The 17,601-nt window shown below is 51.2% G+C and overlaps 6 protein-coding genes across 6 annotated transcripts; 3 read left to right on the forward strand and 3 right to left on the reverse strand.

Moving 5' to 3' along the window:
• Window positions 1–1,404: 1,404 nt before the first annotated feature.
• On the forward strand, window positions 1,405–2,250 carry C8Q71DRAFT_863687 (uncharacterized protein; the record flags this gene model as incomplete). Its single annotated transcript, XM_047928210.1, has 4 exons — window positions 1,405–1,607; window positions 1,657–1,763; window positions 1,821–1,928; window positions 1,988–2,250. 4 exons carry the CDS (start codon window positions 1,405–1,407, stop codon window positions 2,248–2,250), a joined length of 681 nt encoding a protein of 226 aa, XP_047772472.1.
• Window positions 2,251–2,297: 47 nt separating this feature from the next.
• C8Q71DRAFT_863688 (uncharacterized protein) lies at window positions 2,298–3,794 on the reverse strand (the record flags this gene model as incomplete). The annotated part of the gene is made up of 7 exons (XM_047928211.1): window positions 2,298–2,466; window positions 2,531–2,640; window positions 2,694–2,870; window positions 2,957–3,085; window positions 3,143–3,226; window positions 3,279–3,395; window positions 3,450–3,794. 7 exons carry the CDS (start codon window positions 3,792–3,794, stop codon window positions 2,298–2,300), a joined length of 1,131 nt encoding a protein of 376 aa, XP_047772473.1.
• A 190-nt stretch (window positions 3,795–3,984) lies between these two features.
• On the forward strand, window positions 3,985–6,669 carry C8Q71DRAFT_863689 (uncharacterized protein; the record flags this gene model as incomplete). Its single annotated transcript, XM_047928212.1, has 9 exons — window positions 3,985–4,015; window positions 4,093–4,611; window positions 4,677–4,798; window positions 4,864–5,097; window positions 5,169–5,447; window positions 5,503–5,626; window positions 5,700–5,967; window positions 6,042–6,267; window positions 6,325–6,669. The coding sequence occupies 9 exons, from the start codon at window positions 3,985–3,987 to the stop codon at window positions 6,667–6,669; spliced, it is 2,148 nt and encodes a 715-aa protein (XP_047772474.1).
• A 370-nt stretch (window positions 6,670–7,039) lies between these two features.
• C8Q71DRAFT_891820 (uncharacterized protein) lies at window positions 7,040–7,990 on the reverse strand (the record flags this gene model as incomplete). The annotated part of the gene is made up of 5 exons (XM_047928678.1): window positions 7,040–7,051; window positions 7,189–7,323; window positions 7,388–7,704; window positions 7,852–7,914; window positions 7,963–7,990. The coding sequence occupies 5 exons, from the start codon at window positions 7,988–7,990 to the stop codon at window positions 7,040–7,042; spliced, it is 555 nt and encodes a 184-aa protein (XP_047772475.1).
• Window positions 7,991–9,004: 1,014 nt separating this feature from the next.
• C8Q71DRAFT_863690 (uncharacterized protein) lies at window positions 9,005–10,504 on the reverse strand (the record flags this gene model as incomplete). Its single annotated transcript, XM_047928213.1, has 7 exons — window positions 9,005–9,158; window positions 9,224–9,339; window positions 9,400–9,594; window positions 9,652–9,780; window positions 9,836–9,925; window positions 9,983–10,096; window positions 10,154–10,504. 7 exons carry the CDS (start codon window positions 10,502–10,504, stop codon window positions 9,005–9,007), a joined length of 1,149 nt encoding a protein of 382 aa, XP_047772476.1.
• A 740-nt stretch (window positions 10,505–11,244) lies between these two features.
• On the forward strand, window positions 11,245–15,395 carry C8Q71DRAFT_863691 (uncharacterized protein; the record flags this gene model as incomplete). The annotated part of the gene is made up of 14 exons (XM_047928214.1): window positions 11,245–11,398; window positions 11,455–11,561; window positions 11,615–11,689; window positions 11,760–11,819; window positions 11,877–12,158; window positions 12,220–12,331; window positions 12,382–12,643; window positions 12,701–12,894; window positions 12,959–13,324; window positions 13,383–13,795; window positions 13,878–14,274; window positions 14,335–14,561; window positions 14,625–14,843; window positions 14,916–15,395. 14 exons carry the CDS (start codon window positions 11,245–11,247, stop codon window positions 15,393–15,395), a joined length of 3,348 nt encoding a protein of 1,115 aa, XP_047772477.1.
• Between the last annotated feature and the right edge of the window lie 2,206 nt (window positions 15,396–17,601).

Here is a 17,601-nt window from a genome sequence, read left to right on the forward strand (position 1 = left end):
TGGAGTAATCACATCTCCTTTTCTGGCTCTGCCCTCCGCTTGCGTTGCACGGTCCTGCCGGCCCGGCTGTCCCTCACAATATCCTACACCGCCGCGTCGGGCCCGGGTGGCCACCAGCTAGGTCAGCCACGTGTCCCAGGTCGGCGACCCAGCTGTACATCGCTGGGTAACCGCGTGGCCTAGAACGGGAAGGATATGGCTACGACCTATGTCTATCCCATTGTGTGGCCCATATGCCTTCCCTGCTGGCTCCCACCGTGACATCGGCATGGGCACACGCAGTGTGGCCCCTAATATATTCCGAATATATACACTTTTTGTCATCCAGCTTGCCAGTCAGACCAGTCCTGCCTATCCACATCCGGGGTACAGTGCAGTCGAGACGTCATTGTTAATACGAATAAATAAGAACGATGCATTCAGTATACAATCGGTATACATCCAGGCAGAGGAGAACGGAATGTCATGTATTCTATCGGAGACTGCCCGTCGATGCGGCCAAAAACATCACAATCGGCGACGTACAACTTCCACGAACACATGGATCAGTGATCTGGACCGTGTATCAGCACTGCGCGATGTTTCAAATCTAGATTACTCACCTTGCTTGCCGCATCCGACTCGTCTTCATCTCTCATACTACCTCGAAGTCTGCTCGCCATGCTCGCCATCATATCGAGGTTCAATGATGTTGTACTGGTACTCGAGTCGGCATGAGCCAGCGCCGCTGCGGCTGATGGTGAGAAAGTGAAGAACACGTAGACTGAGGTAAGCATGTGATGAGACGTTGACAATGAGAGACTCACGACTTGACAGTACGCGAGGCGGCATGGATGACTCTAACAATAGGAACTGTATGAACACGCGGTGCTTTCTCCCGCCATGTGCGCAGCGATTTTGGCGGCTTGCATGGGTTAGCTCGCTGCCCAATTGCGAAGGACTTGAAGACAGCGCTTCTGTGCAACACGATGTAAGTAATTTCAATGTGTCAGGATTCGGGACTGCGGCTTAACCATTTCTTGATGCTCGAGAATGAATCTGAGGCCGGCGCAGGCTATGACATCGGCCCGTCATGCTGTGCAGATAAATGAATGGTCAGTGATCCATTTGCTATGTTCGCTCATGACTCCCCCAAACAGTGACACGGCAGGTCTGAGTCCGTGGAGCAAACAGCTCAGGGAGTCACTCGCAACACCAGACTGTCCCCCAACATGGACGCATATAATGCGGAGCGATAACAGCTCGGGAACGAAGGTCCGTGAGCACTCATTATACAGGGAGGATGGGTTCGACGTCGAGCGACGTGGCAGGTCAAAATGAGATCTCCTCGTAGAGGTCGGGATCACGTGACCTTGAGGTGGACGGAGGGGAAGGCAGCTTTTCTGTGGTACATCCCATTCTCTCATGCGATCCAAAGAGCCGTCGAAGGCGAACATACCAAGCTCCTCTGACAGAGACCCCATGACCCATGGGATATCTCAGCCAGAGGCGAGCAACCACGATTCTCAGGTGACACTGGTGGACTCGGAGACAGAACCCACGAGTCGCAGTGAGCAGCGCGGGTATCGTCGTAAGGCTTCAGTCAGGGCACAGGTTTCAATTGCAAGGTAAGTAGCCATGACTTGTGTCGCTGACCTTGTCCTGAGTGAGGCCCAGTCACTTCGAGACAGGCGGAGCATTGGATTCCCAGACGACGGAGATGCAGTGGATGCATGGCTGGGAGCAGCAGCCCTCGCAAAATAGTGATGTGGTTCATGCCGAGGGTGCGTAATTCTCGTTCCATAGCTTTGTAGGGATGCTGCTCACATGAGTTGTTATAGATCAGATCGCCCGGGACGTATCAAACGGGTTAGATGACGACAGAGAGTCTGTCTTCGAGGGAAGCGATGAGGTGCACCAAGGGCGGTCCTCGCCGGCCTCATATCATGGTAAGCACAGTCACTGTCCGAGTGTTTGGTCATTCTGATAATCCTGAATACCACGCCAGGTATAGAAAATGACCTCACGGACGCACTCGAGGCTCAACTTGAGGATGCCAAAGCCTCATGCGTATTCCATCGCATACGTGCAGAGGCCCTCAACTTCGAGGTTCACCGGCTCACTCGTGCGCTGCAGACGGCCGAAAATGCCCTGGAAGAGGCTCGGTTGAAGCTCAAAGAGGTGGTGGCAAAATATGAGGCTGCGGGCACAGAACGTGGGGAATCGGATGGGGGTCGCACAACGCTCAAGCGTGCAAAGAGAGGAGTGTAACTTGGCGGAGGCATTTGTTTACGTTACAAAGGTCGATTTATACATATCTATGTCGATGTCGAGATGTCCTCTGCAGTTGTCAATGTCGTGGAGCTCCCGGTCTGCAACACCTGATCAACTTCGCTTTGACTGGTCGATGGCATGTTTTTGTCGATGGTGTTCCAGTTCAAACACGGAAAAAGCTTCCGATCGCGCTCAAGAACCTGGGTCATGTGGCTGCAGTGCATCGTTTCGTCAACACGGATCTGGTGGGCAAAGATATGACTGTGGAGGAACGTACTATGAAAAGATGTGATTGTCATATTTAGCTTCCTTGCGAGTGCTTATGAGTTCTTCATCCACCTGTTTCCAGAACGAGTCTGACGTGCCGTGCTCAAAGTGGACTGAACGCTGATGTTCGATGTCATATTGAGTTCACCAACGGAACACACATAAGAACTCACCAGAAACGCGATTCGCGCGCAGAACTGTGGCGTCATGTTGATGTTCGTACCAGACGGAATCTTCTTAATGCCGATCTTTTGTAGCACTTTGCAGAGCCCAATGATGTTCTGGCCTTTCGACATCGGGACGTCGTCCTCTGCGGAAGCGACTTCTTTGGCGTCATAAGAATCTCCGACCTGACAGCACGTCAAACAAGTCATACATGGAATAGAAGATGGCAAGGTGAACTTCTCATTGTGCTGGTGAGGAGGTGATGACGCACCGCTTTCTTGATCTCCGACTTCCTTTGTGTGAGCCGACCGCGTGCAACACCGAGGACCTTGTCCCATTTCCCATCGTCGTCATGCTCTATGGTCGCTGATAGACCCCATCTCTTACGCTTGATGATGGTCTGCAAGGCGTCAGTTCGAGCATGGCAAATGGGTTGAGGATCGGTCAAGATACTTACGGCAAGCTGGTCCAATGGGCCTTGGTCGTACGTCTTAATCTCAGGCGATAACAGAATTCGGATGGCGTATTTGTCAATCTCTGTCTTCACCGATCGGTTGGCTTATGTTATCCTATGAGAATGGAGAACGACATACCTCCAGACGGTCAGAAACCGTCCACAATTCGTTTGCTACGACGGTATTGCTTTCCACAGCCTGTTTGACCGACATTACAGCACCGAGTAATATGATCTCTCGCTCTTCACTGGGAGCCTATGAAATCCAATCGTCAGTGAATGTATGAGGGGAGTAGATGTGATAGTAAACCTCAATGAAGTGTCTAAGGATAGCTTTTGCTTCGCCTTTGAGGCGAAACATATTGGCCACGGGCTCCAGGAAACGCATGTCACTCCGAGCAGAGATAGTGCGTTCCTGAAGCGCACGGAGGGTGTCGCCAACAGAGCCTGAGAGAGCTGGATCAATGGTCGAGACGGGCGTAGCAATGTCAAGTTCGGATGGCTCGTTGAGGTTCATATCGAAGTCAGCATCCTCCGAAGCACCATTCTGTCGACTTGCATGGGCTTCGTGTTCTGAGGTTGCATGTAACAAAGCTAGATTGATTGAGGGCTGGAAAGTGCGAGGCGGAGTCGAGGCAGCCCGAAGCTGGGCCATGGAGCGAACCATGTTCGGTGTCAAGTCAAAGGTTCTGTGTGCAGGGAGGAGCTGTAAGCACGAATTTCATGGATGACTCACCAATCCACAGATCGCGATCGACGCACAGATCGCAAGGCCAACCGTCCTGGACGCGACATGATTGCATTATTGTTGCATCTGCTCAGAAGGTCCTCAAACTTACCTTGCCATGCCTCGACAAAAGAAAGCTCTGTCAAAAGGTACGTTCGCGCTGTGGGTACTCAATGAGCATGATCTGACTTACATGATTGTGGTGCTGCTCAATCGTCTGGGATAGGTCTCAAGGAGTTAGCTGATGGAACCATTGAGTGTACACCGTGCTCACAGTTCGGCGAGCGCAAGCATAGCATATTCACCCGGAATGGGAGGAAGCGTCATGAAGAGTCACCACAACACGTTGGAGCCTTGCGGCGAGCAGAGGATGAAGCATCGCTTGCAGCGGCGGCGGCAGCTGCACCGCGCGATCTCAGTGCAGCAACGTTACGTGCAGCGCCTCGTACACTGGGGATCCACCAGCCGGTCGCGAGCAATGACCACGCCACGCTAAGTAATGGAGACCCACTCACCTCCGTCAATTTCCACGACGGTCTCATGTACGATGGCGAGGGCAATGCGATTGTCTTCTCGGCGGGTCCTCAAGAAACCGAGCAAGAGCGTCTGTGGCGCTCCCTGGACCAGGCGACAGCAACGTTCAATATCACTGGCTCTATGGACTCATGGATCGATCAGATCGCTCCTCATGCGGAAGATGATGCGACACGAACCAATGTTGACATGCAGTTGGATGGCCTCGGCGGTGAGACCTACAGAATCTTGTTTGGAATACTCGTCGGCTGACTCTAGACCACTCGGTTGTATCAGGTCAGTCTGATGAAGAAGATGATATCAGTGAAGATGAAGACTCGCTCGCGGATCAGCATACCACCAACAGACAAATGCGCGCCCCATTGGATGATCCCTGGTATCCGCATGGTTCCAAAACGGTGAGACCAAGGCAGAGCGCAACGCGAGAGAGCAACTTCTGCTAATAATGCCGGCGTGGATGTAGATGTTCGTGCTTGATATGCTCGACAATCTCCCGCGGCTTCGACTGTCAAGTGATCACTTCAGGGTCATCCTGTGGGTCCTAAAGGAGTTGGGCGTTCGCGGCGTCCCATCATTCAGCAAGTTCCGCAAAAAGCAAGATGAACTCAACCGTGCATGTGGGATACATACCGATGCGAAGCGCTCCCCACAGGGCGACATCTTCTATCAGAACCGTGTCGCTGACATAATAGCACTGGTATGCTTTCCCTCGTCACTTGGGGTACATGTATTCTGATTATTGGGTGACTTCGGGGCCATCTTGATCAGGATTACGCCAATCCACAGACACGGCCACACATTGAGATCTACCCCATCCGATCTCGTACTGTCAGCGAGACTTATCACTCGAAACGAGTCGTCCATGACACCGACCCCGACTCAGGACATACGCCAATGTGGGCTGCAGGACACATGCATTGGTACATAGGCGAGCTCGCCATGCTCAGGAATGGGAAGTTGGTCATCCCTCGGGCATGGTATCGTTATGAATCGCGAGGCGAGGTTTTTGGCGAAGGATATGAGGTTGCTGTGAACGTGCCTGAGGAGGTGAGTGAGAATCGCAGGGCCATTTCAGGCCTGACTTTGATTTCACTGACCAAAGGGGCACCAGACGAGCGAGAGCCACTTCGAAGTGCAACTCGGTGGTCTTGTTGAGTTCCGGACGTCTGACCTGCACGTAAATTATCCCGAACTTGAGGGATGTGCACTTGGCGGGCGATTATCTGGTGAGAAAGTCTATCCAAAACCAGTTGTTGCATGATCCCATGCCAAAGGGCACACTCACCGGTCGCACGCCAGGTCCGCTACCCAAAGGGGTCTTCAACGGGCCTAATCCTCTCCGCGCACAAGCCAATGGCCGCCGAATGTACACAAGTTACATCAAGGCCTGGGGCGATGATGTATCGGGAAACAAGAGCAAGCAGTATAACGAACATACCAACATTTATATCGCCCACGCAAACTTGCCGCACACGAAGTTATCACAAGAGTATTTCGTACGCTTCACCTCGACCTCGCCGCACGCGACTGCTGGTGCCCAGTTTGATGCGATGGTGGACTCCATAACGTACGCCCTTTCTGCCCTTGTGATGCACATATTGTCTCATCGCTCATGGTTTGGACGCGGATGACGACTGGCAGCGGTGCAAACACATGGCATTCTGCATATGACTGTGATCCGGAAGTTCAGGAGGAAGTTCTGTTCCGTATCATACCTCGAATTTTTCCAGCTGACAATCCTCAGCAATCCGAGAGCTGCTCACATATAGGGCTGCATGGGAACTTTTGGTGTCGAGGGTGCAAGCTGGGAGGGAGTGAAAAGGAGCGAGAGACTGACCAAAATTACGATGCTCACTTTGAAGTCAATGTACGTGGCGCAGCTCCGCTTCGCCCAGTCACAACATACAAACTGATCTCCATACAGCCGTCCAATCTTCGAACCTCTACGGAGACACGCGAAGAGATTCTAACTCAGATAAGGCTCGCGGCCCTCGGAGTGAAGAAGGACGTCACCCAGCGGCAGACGGATACAGGGACGAAGGATAAGTTGGCCGAACATTGGATCAAGATCCTTCTGGAACGTGCGCGCAAGGAACAACAGCACCGCATCACGACTGCCACGACCGCAGACCCTCGCCTGAAACGCGTACATGGGCCTGAGCGCACTGCGATTGTACTCACCATCAAGAAGGAGATCCAGGTCGAGCTCCTTGAATGGCTCCATCAGGAAAACCTGAATTCCCTAATGAGATATCATAACAACAGATGAGACAAACTTTCATAGAATTAGATATAATTAGGGACATTAGCCAGTAGTGAACTTTCCTTGCTCCCAAAAATAATTTGCTCTAATTAGTCCATAATCCTGTCTAATCCTGTGCTAATTCTGTATGAATGAGGCACAATGTACACTATGTAAGACACAATCCTTCATAATAAGACTCTAATGAGACACATTCACTCTGCAATGAGTCCACAATACATGCATCAGATCACATAGGAGGGGTACACATCTGCTCTGCTCACTGTCACACAGCATGATGACATTACATAAAGAGATGTATTGCACTACAGAACAACTCAGACAGCAAAACTGTATGCCCATGTGAAGCAAACACGCAGATATACTAATCACAGATCTATAGGCAGTACTAGAACAAAGGAGAGGCAGGAGTAGTACAGACAAAAGCTAGGCACTCACACAAACATTGACCTAGCCAACTGTCACGCGCACGGAAGGGAGAGCGTCAGTGCACTCAGCCAAATCAAACACAACGGATCCACACACCTGCAACAGTGACGGCGGGCGAGCGTGCGAGGTGCGTGCAATCACGCGGGCAAGAAGGTAGGTGCAGCATCTGTGAGACGAGAAGCTGCTCGTCTTTGACTCCGCCGATGAGAGCAATGTGACAGTGACACTTACCTGAATAACGGACAATTGTCAGGACTTGTCGCTTCAGCCAGCATACAATGAGCCATGTACTCACCTCGCCATTCGCGCCGAAGAACAGGTCACTTTCTGTGCTGAGATTCCTACTACTCACCATCGAGTTCCCACTCCCACAACTACTCCTCTCCGTACTCTTCTGCCTCCTCCCCTGCTGCTTGGCACCCCTCAACACGCCCTCGAGCTCATTCCTCATCACCGCATCATGCGGGGTAACCGCTGGCGTGCGCTCGGGCGACGTCTTCTGTGCCTGAGCCGCTCGGCCAACATGCGGTGCCGAAGGGGCCGAGTGCTGCAAGTGTGCGCGTGCGGGAGAAAGCAAGCTCGAGGTCCCATAAGCAACCTGGGCGACCGAGTCTATCGAGCACATATCGAAATGCGCCCGTGTCTTGTCATCAGGCGTGCTGGGGCGCCGGTGCTTTCGATAAACAACTACGTAAGCGAGCGGGTCGGTGGTCGCAAGCTGGGTCAGCGGTGACGTGGCGCGAAACAAACAAGACTCACGCGTAATAGCGACGTGGGCAGGGCTCGGAAGGAGTGCGAGGGAGGGTAGGGTGATGAATCGGGCTGTGGGGAAGGCCAGCAGCAACAGAGCGAATAAGACATATAGCATACCTTGCGCGTAGCCTCTCAGCCGCGTCATTGTCCCTCTATTATGTAACCGTCCCGTTCGTGTGCGCACTGACGACGCTTTTGCAGCGTCGTCGAATACTGCCAGCTTGTCGATTTGTGCGCGTGTTGACGTGTCGAAGCGGCCTCGACGCTCACGTACCCCTAAGGCCCGTCATGGGTCGATTTCTTCATGAGACGGCCGACTTCGCGATCTTGAGGTTGCGCGGGCGAGTGGCGGGCGAGCGGCGCAGGGCAAGATCGTGGAGGAGGGAGTGAAGGCAGAGCAGTCGGCACTTGTGCGCTGGACGCAAGCGCTGTCGGGGTTTCCGTATGCGGCAGGACTCTCACGTGATGCGGGTACGTGGACACCGCGCCGCGCGTTGCCCAAGTCCCAGTCAACTACTAGTACACCGGCGTTTGTGGCTCGGGCCAATCTCAGCCAATTCGGGCAAGCTGCCGGTGATCACTGTTTCAGGCCGCGGGACAAGGCGCTGAGACGATGCTAATGGTCGCATCGACCATTTCGGGAGACCCTGTAACCCGACTCTGATGCTCAGGTCACGCAGTCAGCTGAAGCTCGGGGTCAAGGACCTGTGCTCGATACCTTGCGCCCTCGCATTATATAGATACATCCTTCTCGCCACGTCAAAGTACTTGTATGGTCATCTGGAATACATGACGGTTCGTCTGATGCAAATATGCCATTCACCAACTACACGGCTGACGGAAAATGTATTGACGACCATGGAGGTCATCGCAATATGGGATCTGAGAGACACAGTCACAAGCTTCCACAGTTTGAGCTCGACGGCTCTTTCGACTCGCTGACAACGGTACGATTTGATGCCAGAAAAGGCTGATTTTAATAACATTATGTACGCAACGGCAGTACAATGACAATCGAAGTATGCTTGATGTACGGTAAAGGAACATTAGAGGATGGGCGAATTAAAAGACTCGTCATTGTATGCGGCGAATGAGGAAAAGGATGGGCATCAACGAACACTTTATCCGCCTTATGATGAGGCTCGGCATACCAATACTATCAGCTCGTGAGGAATGCCGCACTGCTGAGCAGCGGTCTTCCCTCTGCTGCACGATCACTGATGTTGTCGTCGCCGCTGATAGCCTCCTCGTACTCGTTCGTATCCACGGTCCCGAATCTGTCCTGGTCCTCGCGCAGTGCCTGTTGAATCATTCTATGAAATGAATATTAGCAATTACACTGACCGCGACCGAATGTCAGGCGATCATATATTCGCACCTGGAGGCTTTGAGTGCACCTTGCTTGCGTAGCTCGGCCAATTTTGTATCCACAATCCTCCAATACTGGTCTGTGTTGTTTGGCTTCGTCTGAAGGAATGTGTCTAGTCGACGACGCTGAAAAATCAAGGCCACCTCAGCGGACATCACAACCAGCTAATACTCTGCTTGACGTACCAGATATGCGACACGTGCACACAGTTCAAGTGTGAGTCGGACGGGGTCGAGCTTGTACAGTCCAGAGATCTCGGCTGCGAGTTGCAGAACGTTCAGTTTGACCGGCGGCGTGGCCTGTGTTTTGGGGTTCTTAGGCTTCGTGAAGTGGATCGCGTTGAGCTCGATGAGCCTGTCTGGACCTATCGAGAACAGGATCTGACACAAGCGATGAGCTGACACATTCCATATCAGACGTAGTATAAACCAACACACCAAAAGCTTGATTGCAGCTCGACGATCAGTGAGCCGACCTCCAACCCTCTTCTCGACAATCTCTCGCTTGAGCTTGTTGTTCCTAACGTCAGACGTGTAACCCCAGCCCTGGTTTGCTGATAGAATTGTCTGTGATGCCCGTTACAAGGCCGCAACAGTAGATGTCAACACTGATGCTGCTTACCGTAACAGCCCCGACTGGATATCCGTCAGTGACGTAGGTCGGAAGGACGGTGGAGCATAGAACCGCATATGTGTAATGTTCGATCGCGACCTGTATGCATGTGTGAATCAAACTGAGCCACGCACTTAGAGTGTATCAGAAACGTACATGGAGCGCTCTTGGGATCTCCCACACAGCCGCCACGGGTTGAACCATGTCCAAACGATCCCGTGTCTTCATGACAAGCACCGTATTGTAAACGAGGAGCTCACGATCCGACAGCTGGAATGAAATGACTTAGCTTAACCACCTGTCGCAACAAGTGAGCAAAGAACCTACCACAGCAACCTTGGCAAGCTCATCATGGTCTGTCTTCTTCAACTTCAAGTGCCTTGCCACTGCACCGACGTATTGCGTCAAGTCGCCATGTGAGTCCGAGTCGTCGGGCGCTCGGCGCTTATGTCCAGATGTTGTAACCGTTGTTGCACTAGACGTCAGAGAAGGTTCCGATGAGCTCTCACCAGGTGCTGGGCCCGAGCTCGATGGCTGTGATCCAGAACCGACACCGGACTCCTCCTCGCCACGGTTTTGAGTGGGCGAGGGCGGAGGCAATGACTGGGCATGAGAAACCAGTGATCCCGGTGGGGTATCTCCTGCAAGGGAGTTGCTGTCATCGTCGTCTGAGGGCATAGAAGGATGGTTTGGTTTGAGGAGACAAATGAGAGGAAGTGAAGACACTGAAGAAAAGAGAAAAATAAAGGGATGAGAGCAAAAGACAAGATTTGAGACATGTCATTTGCGGGTAACATAGAACGGGATTTCATCACGTGTTGTGGGTCCACAACTGCGCAACAAACTGAGCTGTGTTACATGCCGATCAGATCTGACAAAACACACTCACCCCTGCGCTGAAGAAGCCTGAAGAATGAGCCAGTCGGTACAACGTGGAAGACCTAGGCCGGATAATTTCTATGGGACCGGTAAGCAAGGCCTTCGGTTCGAAGAAAACACATAGTAAGGCTTGAACTTACTACTCAATCTACGACCGGGATACAGATCTTGTGGACATTGACAATGACAAGACCGTAGTCCGCTGTCGTCTATGTTCTGAACACTTTGCAAAGGACGTGCAACTGAAGATCAAGAGCGTCACAAATCATCGCCGCAGTGTACATCATAAGGCCGCTCTTGCTCACCAGAACAGCACAGCAACTCTTGCCGATGCGGAGCAAACAACGTCGCCAGAGGATGGTACTCCTGCGCAATTGGCGGCCCCTGCTGCCTTCGTTGACGACTCAATGGATACACAGTCCGATATGGACAGTTCAACACAACCAACCATGGGCATAGATCCATTTGTGGACGTCTATCCCGATCAATATGGGTATACTGACTTCGACGGAAATAAAACCTTGTTTTCTGCTGGCACCATGCCACGCGATCGTGACCTTGTTGCACTTATCAATCAACTGCAGAACCCGGAGCTTAATGAGTACAGCTTCACGCACCTAGCAGAAGATGACAAGGGCGATGACTTGGACGATCCGACAGTTCCAGATGTGATTGCTGAGCTGGAGCGACTTGGTGAGCGCGGAACCTTCAATCTGATGTCCATCAGACATGATTCTGACATCATCCAGGAATAAACGCACCCGGCTCGAAGGACAATGATCATGTTCCCATTGGGCCGTGTCTTCTAGGAGATGCAGAAGCTGATGATGACTGGCATCCTTACGGAACGAAGACGGTACGTCCATCATTTCAAGCATACACGTCACTTACCTTTGGCTTTGTTCTTAGATGTTCATGCTCAACTTGCTTGACAGTTTACCACGGCTGCGCCTCTCTGACGATCACATAAGATTGATCATCTGGGTTATGATACAATGCGGAACACCGAACGTACCGACGTTTGGTGCCTTGCGTTCTGTGCAGGAAAAGTTAGCGCAAGACGTCCCAGGACAACGAGTTCTATGCCAATGGCCCGTCATCTACGTTTCGATTGGTAAGCCTAGTAATGGAACGCTTCAAGATACTTCCCACGTACTGATGACTTGATAAGGATTGGAGTAATCCTTTGGTTCGCGCACATATCCGGCTATACCCTGAGACGACTCCAGAGGTCTCAGAAATTCTCCAAGCAGAAAAGGCAGCGCCCAAAGTGATTAACACAAAGGATTTGGACTTGTATCCGCACATGTGGGCGGACTGGGAAAACACACCTTATCGTCACTTCTACATCAGAGAAGCTGCTCGTCTGCATGATGGGCGATACGTCCTGATTCTGCGTTGGATCGTTGAACGGAGTACAGTCTATGCAGATGTCTATGAGCTGAATCACACGGTGCGAAGAACAGTGAGACTCACAATTGAAAGGGGCGTAGTTCATGCATATAGCTCAACAGACCGGATTGTTCGGCATGTATGATCCTGAGGTTTTGCGGATTCCAGTGAACACACTGTCTGGCAATTGCCGGGATATCGAGGCAGTATTGGGACAGGACATTCGGTTTGATGGTGAGCCTTGGAGTCGGATTGTACAGGAAACATCTCACCAGTTGTTGCAGACACTGTTCCCAAGTGGGCAGCACGAAATCATCCGGTGCGAGAGACAGCAAATGGGCGGCCAGCGTTTACGCTTTACGCTGCCGCATGGAGCGACGACGTCTCGGGGAATGTCAGCAAACAATTCAACCTGCATACGAACATGTACCTTGCGAACCTGAATCTCCCACACGAGAAGTTGCAGCAAGAGTTTTTCATCCGTTTCCACTCGACATCACAGCATGCGAGTTCGTCTGAACAGTTCACTGCGCTGTACAAAGAAGCGTGCGTATTAGCTGCGTGCATCGGATCACAAAGTACTGAAGAATACCACTGTCATAGCGGTCCAGATTGTTGGATTGAAGCGTATGATTGTGCGCTGAAGGAAGATATCGTCTTTCGTGTCATGCCACACATCAAACCAGCCGATAATCCTCAGCAGTCGGAGACGTGCTCACACATTGGGCTGAAGGGGAACTTGTTCTGTCGTCGGTGTATGGTGGGCGGGTCTGCGGAGGCAAAGGAGACAAACGAGGGTTACGACGCATTATTCATGGTGAGCAGACCACTGACCTCTCACGAGTTGTCATTGTGTGACAGTTCTCCTCACGGTTAAGCCCGGGGAACCACGAACACCTGACGAAACAGAACGTGTGGTCAAGCTCCAACTGCGCTTGGCATGCCGCGGTGAGCGAGAGGCGGTGGAAGAATCACAAACCTCGACCGGTGTCAAGGACCGGATTGCCCAATTCTGGATTGAGGTAGTCTTGATCAGGTCCCAGGCCGAACAAAAGCGGCGGCTCACTGACAAAGATACCCGGGATGCCCGGATGAACAGTCGAAGCCTGAAAGGGGATGAACATCGTAAAGTAAAGGATACCATTGTCACCGCAATACAGGAGGAGACGTTTGAGTGGCTGATTCAACAGCCACCACACAGCTACAATGCTATTCCTGTTGATTCGCGTAAGCCATATACTTCATTGTTTTAGACATAGCGTCTGAGCTTATCTTTGGGTTATAGCGCTCCGTAAAGACGTTCGACGAGGTGACCATTACAACCCTCTCCTCGGAGTGCCTGGAGTCAATGTCCATCGGGACACAGCTACAGAAATTTTGCACACGTACCTGATTGGTGAGGACAAGTATATCTGGCACGACACGTCACATCCATGGAGCAAGAAAGAGGAGCGCCTCTTTGCACAGCGTCTGCAGTCCTCGTCTGTCGATGGGCTGTCAATCCCTGCAATACAGGCGGAATACATGGTGAAATACAAGAACTCACTGATCGGAAGGCACTACAAGACCCTGCAGCAGCTTGCAGTGTTTCACTTGCACGACCTGTGTTCGCCGCTCATATTCGATCTATGGAAGTCAACAGGAGAGCTCGGCGCGATGATATGGGTCGACACCATATTGGACATGGAACAATACCTTGTAAGTGAATCACTTTGCATAACGTTCTGGGATTGACTCCGCATGCGAATGACTCACATGTATGTCACCGTGCAATTGACAGGCAGACTTGGAGATACTGATCGCAAATCTTCTCGACATCTGGGCTCTCCTCGACCCATACCGCATCATCGTCAAAGCCAAACACCACGTACTCTCTCACCTTGTTGCCGATGTTCGCCAATTCGGACCCGCAATCCTGTACTCCACCGAAATCTTCGAGTGTTGGAACTCTGTGTTCCGCATTTGCAGCGTCTTATCGAATCGTTTGGCGCCCAGCCGCGATATCGCGGAAACACTCGCAGGACTGGAGACGTTCAAGCACATCGTGAGCGGTGGATGGTGGAAGACAGATGAGGGTGGAATGGTTCAGGCGGGAAGGCACGTTCGCGCATACCTGCGATCAACACCTGAACTGCAACGGCGCCTTGGCTGGGTCGATCCGACAAGTATTCAACCCGGTATTCTACTGTTTACGCTATCGGTGTTTTGCCATGTACTGAACACAGCCTGTTGACTAGGTACAGTCAAGCTCGAGGCTGTCAAGAAGCGTTCAGTTCCGGTGGACACTGCTCCTCAAGCTGGCGAGAACGCCGGATCCAGTAGTGGCACTGCAAGTCAGACTGTCGAGTCCCGAGTCGAGTCGGGAGCAGACGAAAGGCTCAAGCGATGTGCCTATGTAATCTCGCGATCAAAAGATGTATGCAAGCGCGGTTCATGGGTATTCTACAAACACCCGCAGACACAGGTGTTGTAGCCTCTTGTCTACACCGAAGTTGTACTGATTGAATGGTCATATCTGATTGTACAGGTTGTATCTGCAGGTCGTATTGTTGAAGTCTTCCTCGCCCCCAGTTCCAGTTCCGACAACGGCTCGCCAGCAAAAGATTGCGCGCATGTTTTAATCCAGCCATACACGGTTCTGGAAGCAAAGGACAAGCATTACAATATGCCGGTCCTGGTGCGCACAATTGCGTCAATAGAACAACCGGCGCATGACCTTTACGACCGCGTGTGTGTGGCTCCGGAGGTCAGTAAAGCAATAGTACATCTGGTGTCCGAACAGGCTGATCTAAATGTACGCTAATTGGACCGTCGCCAGGCCGTTCTCTTCGCATTCAATGCCCAGCATGACTGCTATGACAGTAAATGCGCTCCAACAGGGACGGTGCCTGTGCGGCAAGAACGACGCGAGACAGGGCAAACTCGACAAGTCAACGAACATGTCGCCAAAACCGACCGGTATATCTTGAACACACACGCAATTCGCAATTCCGCCTTAATAAGGCAGACACTGCCACGCAATCTCACTGCGCCAGAGCCATATATACCAAGCGAAGATCGTACCAAGAGGCATCACGAACTTGCGGCTCAACTTCAGGTGTCCGGGCCGCAAAAACATGCAGATGCCAAAACAAGGGCCGCGGAGACTCGAGCACGCAACAAGACCAAGAACGCGACTGCAGCGGAGCGGGGCTCAGCCCGGGCCCCAACCGCCGCTGGTACAAGCAACCGTCCCGTTCCATCGTCAAATACCGCTGGCCCCAGCCTTGCGAACCAAGATGACGAGATGACGACGTAGTCATAGAGTGTATGTTGCTCTCGGTCAAGCATAAAATATTCTCAATCCACGCTCACCAATTGTATAGACTCATCAGCACCCACTGGCATGACTTGCGCCCGTTTGTGCCGTCAGAGCCCAATGAGTGTACTTTTACGTTCCTAACGGTACACCCGGGCTGCATATTCCCCGTTGTCAACGGAAACCCGACGCCGGCCGGAGAAATGTGTCCGGAGGTTGCAAACCCACCGGCCGGCACCTGAGGTGCCCATTGTTAGCAGACTGGCCGGTCTTGTTTTGAACGGACCGGCCGGCAATAGGGCAAATCAACAAGTGTTACTGAACAATGGTCCGGAATTTAATCTATGGTTGTAAATGGACCGGCCAGAGATCAGGCACCTACATTTATAACAGACCGGCCGGGACTCATATACCCACATTAATAACAGACCGGCCGGAGCTCATATACCCACATCATTGATGCACCGGCCGGAGCTCATACATTCACATTATCAATGCACCACCCAGAGCTCATATACCTTGACTTATAATGCACCGGCCGGAGTTCATGTACCTACATTTATAACATACCGGCCGGAGGTCATATACCTGCATTGCAAAAGGACCGGCCGGTCATAGTCTACCTACACCAAAAACAGACCGGCCAGGCATGACATACTTACACTACACATGGGCCGGACAGTCATAACAAACCTACATTAGAAATGAACCGGCCGGTCATATGGAATCTGAATGATAATTGTGCCAAACATCCCAGAACACATTGTCAAAGATGCACTGAGGTTTCTGGACCATCAACACACTGGACCTAGGTTTTTTGGGCTTGGAATACATTGACAAGCATTCCCTTACATGCTCCCAATTTTATCAGGTACATACAAACCATGCCCATGCTTCAAAAGCACCATAAATGAGCTTTTCTAGCCTGGAAACAGACCAGATCCAGGTTTTCCAGGCTGGAATTGCTTCAAAGGCTATTCTTGCACATGTGTTTAGCTCCCTAAATCATATTTACAACAGGTCTGAGCCTTATACACCAAGTCCGAGTATTTTGCACAATCGCCGAGATTCCACAAAGTCCCGGCGCCGGGGGTGCACCAAGTTGCGGCGCCGCAAGTGCTCCAAGTTGCGGCGCCGCAGGTGCACCAAGCCTCGGCGCCGCACCGTCTCGTTAAGCGCCGAGAAACATCGCTCGGCGCCGCAACTTGGTGCACCTGCGGCGCCGCAACTTGGTACTACCTCGGCGCCGAGTTGTGCTAAACCTGAGGAATAATGGAGTTTCTAACAATGATCACAAAAAGATTACTGATGTTTGTTACACCAATGACCTTTTGTAGCTCATCTTATAGGGAATGTTAGGTTCATTAGGAAATCTCCTAATGACACTACAAAGGTTTGTATGTGGTTACTTATAAAAAGTGATGTTTGTGTCTCATTGTGTAGGGAATGGTCTGTTGATAAGTAAATCTTCTATTGACACTTCAAGGATTCTCAACGGTTAGGCCGGTACAGCTGCTTTTCCTGTTCCGGCTGGTAAGTAAACTCACTAATGACACTACAGTGTGTTGTATTTAATTAGTACATAATGAAATTAAGACAAAGGAACACTGTAGGAACAAGAGGTTGATTATCACAAAAGAATACATCATAGTTACAACCCTGCATCAAGGTTGAACTGTCTAGCATTTACAGAAAAGTCAGTGAGTTCCAAATGTAGGCTGTAGCAGAGCAATGTACCTAGGACCACATGTGTTAATTCTATAGAATGTCTCATATTCATCTGGGATTGGTTTCTACATACAGATATATATGTAGGGTGTGGCCATCATGATCATAGCAGAATGTATGAGGATAAATGAAACATGTATCAGCAACCCATCCATACATGACTTGATGAATGTACTTGTTCATCTGGACACATGTTGGCACAAAAGTTGTACATAAAGGCAACAACTTATCACTTCAGAGACATATCACTAATTGTGCATGTCCCTGCTCCCTTCTTACTCTCCTCACCATGGCAGTATTCTTTGCCCACATTAGGTTAGTGGCTATAATGTATGTTCATACAGCCAGCAGCACATATGCCAAATCTCATAGCTTAATCTTCCAAGCTGTAAGTGCTACCAACTTTAGTGTGGGCGCTAGATCAGCCAGAAGTTGTCATAGTACTACACATTTGTAATGTAGTGTTCTGTCTACTGTA

This window comes from Rhodofomes roseus, assembly GCF_022264815.1.
Source record: "Rhodofomes roseus strain CIRM-BRFM 1785 chromosome Unknown C8Q71scaffold_46, whole genome shotgun sequence".
In the NCBI taxonomy this organism is placed as follows: Eukaryota; Fungi; Basidiomycota; class Agaricomycetes; order Polyporales; family Fomitopsidaceae; genus Rhodofomes; species Rhodofomes roseus.